The sequence below is a fragment of the Sander lucioperca genome, chromosome 5, assembly GCF_008315115.2.
Source record: "Sander lucioperca isolate FBNREF2018 chromosome 5, SLUC_FBN_1.2, whole genome shotgun sequence".
Taxonomy (NCBI): Eukaryota; Metazoa; Chordata; class Actinopteri; order Perciformes; family Percidae; genus Sander; species Sander lucioperca.
The window spans coordinates 10,481,341-10,493,544 of record NC_050177.1 but is presented as its reverse complement, the minus strand read 5'-3'; the positions used below and the strand labels follow the sequence as shown (position 1 = coordinate 10,493,544).

The following is a 12,204-nucleotide window of genomic DNA, read 5'->3' as shown; positions in this document are numbered from 1 at the left end:
ATACAACCCAAACCCTGTGGAGTTTAAGAACCCAGACGCTCAACAGTGTCACAATGTTTCTGTGCACTGAACAGAAAAACTACAAAAAACACACAACAGCAAACTACAATCACTGTATGGCAGGTTTGTGTGTGTGAATAGACCTTGATTCAACTCACTGTGATACAAGACACTTTTCTTTTGCAGTATGGATGTTTTGTGAGTTTATAAAATTCACCGGGATTGCACAACATTCGTGTACGGCTCACACTAACCAATAATCTCAAGAGGAAGAAAAAAAAAAAAGTCAATTTTCACTTTAAAGAGAAGGGGTAAGACAATCTGAGTAGAAAATAAAGGTCCCTTTATAAATTAAAATTTCTGTGGTGGTGATACTGTATGTTACACATAGGTTTGGACTGGGGAACTTTAATACATATCTGTGCTAAGTGTGGTTGAAATGGATTAAAGAAAACTTAACAGTGCGGCATGAATATATACAATGTTTAAAAATCTATTCGACAAAAGGGTTGCATGCATTTAGACCAGTGATTCCCAGCTACTGGTCTAAATGAATGCAAGTGGGACCCTTTAAAGCCATGAAATGATTAAAGGAGTAGTTTGACATTTTGGGAGATACAAATTTGCTGTCTTGTAGAGAGCTGAGATGAGAAGATTGACACCGCTCTCATATCTGTACACTAAATACTGTATGAAGCTACCTCAGACAGGTAGCTCAGCATGAAGACTGGAAACAGCTAGCCTGGCCTAGTTTTACCCAGCAGGTGATTTGTTAATGTTTAACAGAGGACCCGGTTTGTTTCGTTGACACGCGTAGCACCATGGACAGACCATGGATTTATCAGGACACAGCACAGTTAGGCTACGGATATTTCAGAGCCATGGTAAGGGCCATAGATTCTAACTTGCACCAACCTCAGTCAGATAACGGATTAATGTGTCAGGCAGACTAGGCTAACATATACAACTAAACAACCCCTCCACCCTCTCTGCAACTAGGCGATGGCAGGTCAAAGGGGCTTGTTTTTTGGTAATTTGCTAACAAGGGGGATGGCATCCCCCTCATATACTTGTTTTACCATGTCTGGCCTCTGGGATTATGTTTTTTCTTTTTATCAACATAATGAGGAAACGTTAATAAACGTATGGGATGCATTTGTTTTCCTCGGTTCATGCTCGTAAGAACTGAAGCATCATTTAAAGGTGCAGTAGGTTAGACTTATAAAACTAACTTTCTGTCATATTTGCTGAAACTGACTCTATGTTCCAGTAGAACTACAGGAAGCAGGTCATTTAAAAAAAAAAAAAAATCTGGCTCCTCTGGCACAACCTACAGCCTGTAGTGTGATTTGCAAAAATCCACAGCTCCCTGTTCAGATCCACCAATCAGTGCCAGGGGGGTGTCTAACTGCGTGTCAATCACTGTTCATGCACACACATTCATTCTCCCTTGTGGGGGGAGGGGCTTAGGAGACCGTTTTGGGCTTTAGCGGAAAGGGGGGAGGGACTGAGAAGTTGGCTAAGTCCTGGATCTTCGCAATCCTACCTACAGCACCTTTAAAGTTTGTAATGGTTATGTTTAAGCACTCACAGCACTTGGTTAAGGTAAGGAAAATATGGTTGAAAAAATCAACAGTGACTTGAAGCTTGAGACCTGTTTTGTGCACTAGTTTCCTTCCTACAGTAGAAAAAAAAAACATCGCCAATGAGCATAATCCAGGCAGTAATTACATTTCCCTTGAAAAAGTAATTGGCAAAACAAATTAGTAGTATATTAATGTAGTTTCTAGGAGACAGGGTTGCCTGAGTAGACGACTTCATTCTGAGGGGTCAAAACATAAAAAGGCTACTCGTAGAGATAAAAGACAAAGGACGCTGTGTTATGTTAGAAACATTTGACTTACTGGGGTTGTCTTTAAGTGTTGAAGGGTAATTAAAACCATATTTTATTAACTTCTGAATGTCTAACAATCTCCCTGTATTATTGGAGCATTACTGGCGAGAGTGGATTCATGGAGTCTGGAATTCCTCACATACACAGCAGAGCTCCCAGCCTGTGCTCGACCCCCTGCCCACCGCTACACACCCTCGCTCCAGGGTGTGAGGGAGTGAAGGTTTAGTTTTGTTGGACATGTGCTTTCTGCTTTATTTTGAATCCCGTAAATCTTCTTTTTGGAAAGAGATGTTACTTTTGAATATTTTTAATGTAGTCTTTTACTCATGCTAGCAGTGTGGCTTTATGTCCAGACTGAAATATCTCATCAACTCTAGCAGGGAATGCCATGTTAATGACATTCTCATTAGTCTCGTACTTTGTTGAGTGAATTATATTATCATGTTTTATCAAACATTTTACTGTCATTAATCTCTGTCACTGTGCTTGCACTCACTACAGACAAGCAGTATCCCTTCTTCTCGGCTGAATATTAATCTTACTGTGCCATGAGGGTAAAGACCCACTGAAATGGTGGTGGAGCAAAGTTAATATTGTATTAAACACTTTGCAAGGCATTGTGGGATTCCCGGCAACGTAGGATTGACCAGCCATACAAAAAAGGAGTTTCAAAAGTTGAACATTTTAAACTTTAAAGCAAATTAGGGAGACATTTGCCTGCTGGCTACACAGTATTTTGCCAAAAAACTGACAACAAGCAATGCAGTAGTGGGTCAGGAAGTCAACAAGCTACTCGCTGCCACATTCTTTGGAAATGTGAACAAAGGTTTTGCCAGCTGAAATCTAAATATCTCTCACTACAGTATGATATTGCTCTGCTAGCTAGCCACACTAACACTAACCCAAAATCACATTTGATTGGAAACATTTATGTTACTGCACAGAGTTCAAGATGAGTCATCAAACATATTTTTTTTGTTTTACAGAAAGAGAAATTTTGATATAAAAGAACTCAAAAATGAATTATCAACACATATAGCAAGAGAAACATGAACAATTCACAGAAAGTAGATTAGAACTTGGAAAATGTCACTTGTCATTTTTCTGACTTCAGTCATTGCTGTGTCTAATGACATGTTCATGTCATATCGGAGTTGTCGTAATTATGGGTTTCCGACTGGAAACAGTGTTCACATCAACATCAAATTGGTAATTTTGACTGAGAAACTTGGATTTTTTTCCGAAAGCTCTGGCCTCCGGGACACTAGGGCTGGGCAATATGTAGAAAATCAAATATCAAAATTTTTGGGACCAAAGAAACCAAAGCAAACATTGGGGGAAGGTATGAAATTTTGAATTTTGAGTTGCAGAAACATGTTTTTTTTTTCTGCTTTTCTATGCAGAGGTTGCAGTGCGAGGGGTTGTGCATTAGTGCCAAACACACAAACTACTTGCCTAATGTCTAACTATATCAAAACATGATTGTCATTCTACACTGACAGCCCCTTTGTCACTTAGAGTGAGGTTTCCAACCTCCCTGGACTTAACCACAGCAATATATTTATTTATTTTTTTGGTACTGATCAACAGAAAGTGAAAAAAACAAACAATTATAGGGACTGTACTTTTTAATATTGTATTAAATAATTATTTTTTCTTTTTTATAGAAGTGATTTCCTGCAAAACATCTCTGTAGGTTTCAAAATTCACTAGTTGTATCCAAAAATCCCAACCAACTTGATCTGAACACATTTTTCCATCTGCAGAGTTCAGGCATTGAAACATTCAGTCATATCATTTAGTCATTACATGCATTTATTTGAGAGGAACAAATTTCGCCATACATATCTTTGTGATTACCAGCACATTTCAATTAAGTTAACAAATTATTATTAAAAATTTCTAAAAATTAAAGCATAACAAACAGTGGGGGCAAACTATCTGTTGGGTGGAGAGGAGCAGGAGGCTTGAAGGCCGCTCCTTTTAAGAAGAAAACAAACAAACAACACACCTGCCCGTATCTGCTTCAGGAAATAATCAAAGCAGCTCTCTTCACGAACATACATGAAGTTGACATTTCGTGTGAAGTTTCTTCCTAAATCCCTTGCTCTGGAAAATTCAAGACAGAAGTTGGATTTGAGCAGAGACATCAGCGCCTGCAGTGTGTTGTATACGATGTTGTTCAGACTGTGGTATCCTTTCACTTCTCCTCTGAGAAAACACAACCACCACTGCCACCTTGTGGCCACAGCCTCACCCAGCACAGTAGCGTTAAAACAACAAGGACTTTGATGAGAACTAATGTTTGCTGCATTCGTGTGTTTGCTTTGATTACTGCACCCCGACTGCTATAGTCAACCATTCAACCGTATTTACCTTTTCTTCCAACACAGATTACCCTTCCCTCCCACCCCAAAAAACAAAACAAAAAACTAAATATTTGCTCTAGTTTGAATCTGAAATATACATCAACAAAATGGGGTTCATCTTTAAAAGCAACCCCCAAAATGGAAAAGAAAAAGATAAAATGAGGATGGGGGTGAAGAAAAAAAAAAAAGGGGAAAAGGGAAATCAGAAAAGGCTCATATAGCTATAAAATAAATAGAAAATAAGTGATTTCTCAAAGCAGCCCAAAGAAAAAACAGAGACTGAACCTGAAGTGGTGAGTTTTGAAGGCAACATGAATGAAGAGCTGGAGCGGGGAGATGACAGAAAGTATCAGTGGAAGACTGAGGGACAGGAGGAAGGAGAGTGGGAAATGTCGACAGAGACCGAGCTGCTTTTCTTGAAAGAGTTTAACACAACAATGACTGGTCGAACAAAGCAATAATAGTGTCTGAGAGTTGTAGAGAATCAAGGGGAAAAAAAAGATGTAAATAACTCAACCAAAAGCAGACATCTTGCTTTCTGACATTCGCAGACGTTCTGTTTTTTTTTCAGCTGGGAGCTAAATTACCGACTTCAAAAAGCTTTTTGTTTGTTTTTGTTGCAGTGGAGGCAGGCGGAGAGACAGTTGCAGCTCCTCCACATCAGATCTGAGAAGACTGACCGGAGGGGGACGCTGATTCCTGAGGGGCCAAAGTGAGCAGAGGAGGAGAAAACACAGAGAGGGAAGTCACTTTGGCAGAGGTCCCTTAAAAGTTCTTCTTTCCCGCAAGGGAGAGAAATGGTCAGGAGTTGGGAACAGACATAAAACGTTGACATTTAAACAGACACGTTAACATCTTCAGCTTCCTTGGATATAAAAGCCTTTGATAGTGACCTACATCCACCTCTAGAACAAGTGTTTAAAGCCAGCAGGTCCGCTCAGTAGGGCCTGTCAACGCTATTACGTCTTGTGAATGTGCCATCAACCCCACTTTTCTCATTATCACTGTTATGTCATTGTGTACGTGTTATGAAAAAAAAACATTAAAATAGAATTGCTAGTTATTCCCCCAACTACAGTGGAAATCTACACAAGAGAGCAACATGAGGGCTGTGAGAAAGGCCTGTGTTCTGTCTTTGGTTAGTGTTTAATCTCCCAGCTCTCTTCTGTCTCACTCACAGGCGTCTGCTTGTGTATAAAGATTGCAGATTGACGAAATGTAGTGATAACAGGGTGATTTTATTTCTCTCTTTTTTTTTTCTTCCGCATAATATGCATATGTAACTGTGTTTCTGTGGTTGATGTAGTGTGGATGTAGAGGGTATCTTTTTTTTTGTCACAGCAAAGCTCCAGAAGTCGATTTTGTATTTGTTGTTTCTTTCTCTAATTTGCTTGTATTTTCAGAGCTTTGACTGTAATACCAGGTCTTTTGTCCTTTATGGAAATGTTGTGTGGATGGTAAAGTCAAAGAAAAGACAAAAACATTGTAGGGTAACTTGTCGTGTAGTAGAGCCAGACAAACTATCGACGAGTGCCGTTTTCTCCTGTCCTCCCCGTCCCTGTGAAAGTAGAAGAATTGAGGTTCATTACTCCTGAATGTAGCAGAGAACATTTGTAAAACCAAACTCAAAGCTAACCTAATTATCAATGATCCTCAAGAATCTCCTTTAGGGTAAAAAACATTTTGCTCAATCTGTGCACACTGTTGTGTCTGAAGGAAGCCATTACAGTGCTTTTTTGCAGCAGGTTTTGACATTAAAATGCTACTTTGGCTGCACAAATACATTCAAAACTCAATTACCTTCTGAGGATACTGCCGGCCTTACACCTCGTCTATACTGGCCACAGAGCAGCAGCAGCAGCTCTTGCAGTCCTCCGTCAGAGTCTATTGGCGTTTTTCCATTACATGGTACCTGCTCGACTCGCCTCGACTCTACTCGCCTCGACTCGCCACACTGTGCGTCCGTTTTCCATTGCAGATTTTAGTACCGCCTCAGCGTGGCTGGTCGTATGCCGGCTCGACGCACACACCAGCGCACAAGTATAAACATCAGGCCACTTGAGCTTGTTTTACAGTTCTGCGGAGGCTCCACGCAGAGCTTTCGCCGTAGCCTATGTAATATGTGGCCTGATGTATACATTTGTCAGCTGGTGTGTGCGTCGAGCCAGCATGTGTGTGTGTATGTAGGATACAGCGAAAGCTCTGCCTGGACTGGAGCCTCCGCAGAACTGAAACAAGCGGCGCCGCAGTAAACTGCCGTGACCTAACACAGAACGTGGAAGGTGTGTTGTTGTTGCCACAGCCAGAAGACACATTTTGTTTCAGAAGAAGCTGGAGGCAGCAACAAAAAAGCACAGCACAGCTGGCTAAACTGTTTATAAATAGCGGGTTTGTTCAGGACACCCCGTCTGTCGCTTTCACGTCACCTTTTCGGCTCGCCTCAGCTCGCTTGGAACCTCGACTGAGGAGGTACTAAAAAAAGTACCTGTTAGCAGGTACCAGGTACTTTATTTTGTAATGGAAAACCAAAAAAGGCGAGTAGAGTCGAGGCGAGTCGAGCAGGTACCGTGTAATGGAAAAGCGCCATATACTAGCTGTGTTCACTGCGGTGCAATTACAAGTGTTTGCAACTCTCACAGGTCAGCTCTCTTATTTTGATTATTTTATTTTTATCCTCTAAAGAAAATATTCTTTTCTTTCAGGGACATTTGGCAGGTTTACTACAAGTCTAAAGTAGCTTAAGACTTTAAGGAAAGATACGTTTATTTAGTGTCACAGAGCCTTTCAAACACAGCTGCAATTCAAAGTTTTATGGAGAGGAAATGTATTAGAATATTTGTGAACACAATGAAGAGTAAAATATAACAATATAATATAAAAATATATCTACAAACAAGGTTATAGGGATACACTGGTTATTGTCTTGTTGTCAAGAATTTACAAAAATATCCATTAAAGAAATGCTTTTGAGTCGCATCAGATTCAAACTTGAACTATTTGGTAAAATATTTCCCAATTTTTTTTTTCTTCACCGATTATCAGTTTATTTATGTTTATGAATAACCAATATATCCTATGATTTCAATACCGTTTTGTTTTAATGATATAACAAATTTCAGCTTGACATTCAGAGTCAAATTACAAAACACATTTGAAGTAAATAGAATAAAATGACAAATCTTAGAAAAAATATAAAGCTATCAATATTTTAGGAAGTTTCCTAATTTATTTTTTTCTTAACTCTCATAAGTTAGAAAGTGGTAAGAATTGAACCATGGGTTCACAGTGGAGTCTTAACTGTAAAGCCCAATATTAGAGCGGGTTTGTTCAACTGCAGCGATGTTCCATTAACTTGTAATATTTTCTACTTGCTAGGGGCCTTTAAGAAACTCACCAGGTTCATTTTCTAAACCATTTTACGCCGGCTGCCTGTACGATTGTCAGCCTCGGTGTATACAGCGCATTCGGAATATGTGTCTCAGTCAGAGTTTTTACTACAGTTTACGGCCTTTTGCCTGTTTACGGCTTACGGTCAGCTTTTTTGCGTTAGCTAGCCAACTAGTTGTTTGCAAGGCTGCGGTAGAGATGCATGCCCAAAAGAAAAGCCCATATCTCTGGTCGGAAGGAGAAACAAAGCTACTTCTAAACATTATGAAAGACTTGGATATCAACAGGTTTTTGGATATGCGCAAACATCGCAATGTCAATGTTTTACAAGAAGGTGGTTGAAGGAATAAAAGAGGGAGGCTGTGTTTGTATGGTCAAACAAGTCTGCCACCGGTGGAAAACTTTGAAAAAGTCCTATTTTTGCATGTAAATGTAATGTAATATTCACTCTCATTAGATATGTAAACAGCTTAGTCTGAATATTGTCTTTTTCGGAATAAGCACAAAAAACAGAATAATATGTGCATGTAAACATAGTCAGTGAGTGATCATTGTGATATTGTTTCAGGAAAGAAATGTAGTTTAATTATAGAAGGGAAGAAGTGACTTGAATTGTTGAAATTAGTTTTTATTTGATGGTGTTTTATATTCAGACCTACTTGTTCAGCATGAAGATGATAAGGTGCTTTCGAAGAAGTAGCTTCTGCAAGTTGACTTCAACAATATGATGATGAATCTATTTCTACTTGTGATTTGTGTTAATCTATTGTGTGTGTATATATATATATATACATACATATACACACACACACACACACACACACACACACACACACACACACAAATGTTCAAATGTTTACCTCAAAACCTCATGGTGCGTCTCTCCCTGTCTCCAAACTGGCTTCTAGCAGCAGCTCCTCCAGGTCTTGTCCACAGCTGACACTCACTACACAAGGGACACATCACACACATTACCAAACAGGATTTTCACACCTTACACCACTTAATTTCTTTAAAAATCAGCAGAGATCAGTGGTTACAGTGACTCACCGTGCTCCATCACACAGCTGCCGGGCTTGGGGCTTTCGGCGTCCAGAAGATGGAGGGAGAACTCAGGCTTCAGGCCGTTGGGTAGAGCTGAACCGACTATCTCCTCCTCCGGAGCCTCGGCAAAACACTCGTCTTCGTCTGCAGAGCTCTCATCGGGTGAATCCTCGTCTTTGACAGACTCAGTCGTGACTGGTTCGGGACTCTTTGAGGCTTCTCCTGCTGGAGGATTTAACTCCTGAGCTCCACCTTGAGTGACAGATGGCTCTTGTTGATCAGTCTGGATGGAGAGAACAGGCTGTGCTGCCTGTTCGTCTGCCTCCGTTTGCTGCTTTGGACATGGTTCCTCTTGGGTTGGCTGGCTGTCCTCTTTCTCTGTTAAACTGGGTTTTTCATTTTCTGACAAATCGGCTGGCGCTTCCTGCTTCTCCTCTATTGGAAGGGCCTCCTCTTCTTCTGTTTGGTTCGGTAACTGGCTCTCCTCTGATGTTGATGATAGCTCATCCTGTAGCTGTTCATGAGCAATTGTTAACGGCTGCTGCGATTGTTCTGCAGGGATACTAGTCTGGGTTTGACTCAGTTCATCGAACCGTTTACGCTCTCCTTCTATGCTCACCTGAGTCACATCTTCTGTAAGACCTTCCTCCTCCTCTCCTTCCTTCTTTTCCTCAACACAAGTGGGCTCAGATTGGGGGCTTATAATGCTCTCCATTACCTCCTTAGTGAGCTGCAATGCTTCAGCCTGCACCGATGAGGAGTTTGATGGCGGGACTGGTGCCTGTTGACTTGGATCTGTCACTTCTGGGTATAAAGTGCTAGCTGTCGCATCCTCTGTGGGTTGACTTGTAGACTGTGGCTCTAGTGTAGTATTTACTGCGGACTCTAAGTGTGCTACAGGACTCTGATCTTTGAGTTTACAGTCTGTTGACGGAGCAGCTGAGCTCTCCTTCAAGTCCGCCTGTGTCAGTTGTGTTTGTGTAGGTGTTTGAGATGAGGCCGGTGGCCATGTCGGCTGTGTCGTGGGTGTGCTCCCGTCTACAGGCTTCTTTGAGGCCTCTTTGGCCTGGCTGGGAGCTGCAGGTGCACTCATCTGGAGTTGTAGCTGCTCAGGGGGGCTCTCCACCCGAGTTACCATGAAGATCTTGTGACCCCTCCCTGGACTAGAGACAGATATACAGCGACCAGGAGACGGAGGGGTGCCACGAGGAACTGAAGATTCTGTGACGGTGATGCCGGAAATGACACTCGGGCCGCCAGTAGGTGAGGCAGACAGGGTTGAGGATGTACATGAGGCACTGAGGAAGGGCTGTGCAACCCCTGTCTGGGTTTGAGGAGCAGTCTGGTTTAAGCGAGGGGAGGAGTTTGACGTGGAAGAGGACTTTGTTACCACCTCCTCATCCTCCTCATCCTCAGTGTCTGAGTCCGACTCCAGGATCATTTGAGGAATGCTAGTCTCATTGCTGTCTCCTGACTGGCTGCTTGTTTGTCCTTCAGTTCCTGGCGTTTCACCTTTTTCTTCTACCTCTTTCCCCCCTTTGTCCCCTCTCTCCTCTGCTGCTGGTTCTTCCTCCTCTTCTTCTGTGGTCCCATCCTCTGTGGCGATTTCAGCCATGGATGCTGACTGCCTCATCTTCTGCTCCGTTTCCTCCTTCTCCTTAGCCAGGATGAAGTTCCTCTTGCATCCATTCTGGATCTCAGCCAGCAGGGCACGCTGGGTCTCGATGAAGCTCTTTACCTGAAAGACAAAAAAGCACGTCCCAAACATGGATACAAACCACAAGAATATCAGAATAAACAACAACTAAATTAAAGCAATCCCTACAATCTCTTTTGAGCCAGTACTTTTCTTCAGGCTGCTGTTTCTCTCTCCCCCCTCATTTCCTGTCATCTCTCCACTGTTAGCTATTTAATAAAGGCATAAAATCAGGGTTCAAAATTAACTTTCTCGTCCTCCAACCAAATGGCTAGTGAATGCTCAAATAAAAGCAGCCACTCTATAGATTACCATTGTTTTCTTGGCTGGTGAGTGGAGCAATCTACCAGCCATTTGCATATTTTACCAGCATGTGGCTAGTAAACAGTGCTCCTTTTGAACCCTTCATTCAATGCTCCGAAGAATCATTAAAAACAGACTAAGGCTAGTATTATTCTGAACTGTAATAATGGTCAACAAAGCCAATGAAAAATGTAATTAGTTGCATTAGTCCATCTCTCTGTAGCGCTCAGAACCAAGACCATTCATTCCTACTGAAGACAAACGTGTTAAAAAACAGGTCATAGATAAATAGTTTCATTTAAAAAAATAAAATAAAAAGGCTTGTTTTCTTAAAACAGCTGGGCACTGTAGTTCTAAACAAAAGTTACTCAAACAGGAGTAAATTGTGCATCTTATGGGGATAATTTTAACTGTTGTTATGGTGCTCTCTTGAGTATTTGCAACAGCAGGACAGTGTATTTGGGATTTACTCAGCCCTGAACCACCTGCCTTACTGACACTGTTGTGAACTGGGAAAAAAGAATGAATGCATACATGAAGATTTTGTGTACTGGCTGTGAAAACAAATATCCCTCGGGATAATAAATTTAAATCTACTCAATCTAAACTAGTGTCAATTATCAGTGGTGCACGGATGTGCTTTTAACAGTTTTGGGACAACAATAGAGCACAGAGGAATAAGATATGTCAGGCTTTGAGTAAACAGGTCAAGTTTTGGTCTTTTTTTATGGGATTTGACAAAAAAAAAATATGAATATCACCAGACTTATTCTTTTGTAATCTTCCCATGTCTGCGAGGATCTGTGTGGACTGTCCGTGGACAGCCAAGAATTTATGATTGCGTCAACCCGTACATGTACCACAAGCGCATATGCAGACACCAAATGTACGGTAAACAGAAATCCATCCTCTATCCCCTTCCCCATGCCTTGTCTCCATGCTCACAGTTTCTTTCTTGGGCTCCCGGTCAAGGTCGAGACGCAGCAGAGAGGTGTTGACTTTTAAGGCGAGTGAAAGGGCCATCAGTCCACCTGTCTTGATCTCATTCTCTCGGAGGTCCAGACGCAGCAGTCTGGGGCTCTCAGCGATGAATTCAGCCACAGCCACAGCTCCTATAGCACAGATAACAAAAAAGAAACACGAGTAAAAAAAGACAGCAAGACAGCAAGAATCCTCCACAAAAAAAAAAAAAAAAAAAAAAAGTTCTAGTTCCCACCTTCACAGGACAGTTTGGTGGAAGCGAGGCCCAGTCTGAGCACAGAGCGGTTCCCAATCAGTCCGTCTTTCAGCTTGTGGACCCCTTCGTTACCCACAGAGTTATGGCCGAGGTTCAGAGTCTCCAGACTCTGGGTGCATGGCTGAGGGAGGCAGAGAAACAACAGAGATATTGATATGTTTAATATTTTTTTTATTTTTTTTTATTAAATACAACTGAGTGTTTCTTTTAGCAATGGGAGAGTGCAGTTAAGTCTTAACAGCTGGTGTGCCAAAGCTGAGTCCTAAAACATGCA

At 41.5% G+C, this 12,204-nt stretch overlaps 1 protein-coding gene across 4 annotated transcripts in view; it reads right to left on the bottom strand.

The window, feature by feature from the left end:
• Positions 1-3,249: 3,249 nt before the first annotated feature.
• Positions 3,250-12,204, bottom strand: part of ppp1r37 (protein phosphatase 1, regulatory subunit 37) — a 53,832-nt gene continuing 44,877 nt past the window's right edge. The window contains exons 9-14 of one of the 4 annotated variants that reach the window (XM_036001050.1): positions 11,910-12,051; positions 11,639-11,805; positions 9,323-10,432; positions 8,701-9,277; positions 8,509-8,596; positions 3,250-5,829 (exon numbers count right to left, since the gene is read on the bottom strand). In XM_036001050.1, coding sequence (XP_035856943.1) covers positions 8,520-8,596; positions 8,701-9,277; positions 9,323-10,432; positions 11,639-11,805; positions 11,910-12,051 — 2,073 coding nt within the window. In that variant the 3' untranslated portion in view covers positions 3,250-5,829; positions 8,509-8,519. Of the gene's footprint in view, positions 5,830-8,508; positions 8,597-8,700; positions 10,433-11,638; positions 11,806-11,909; positions 12,052-12,204 lie in introns of all 4 variants that reach the window. The other 3 variants (XM_036001049.1, XM_031296677.2, XM_036001048.1) reach the window with 3 other exon arrangements.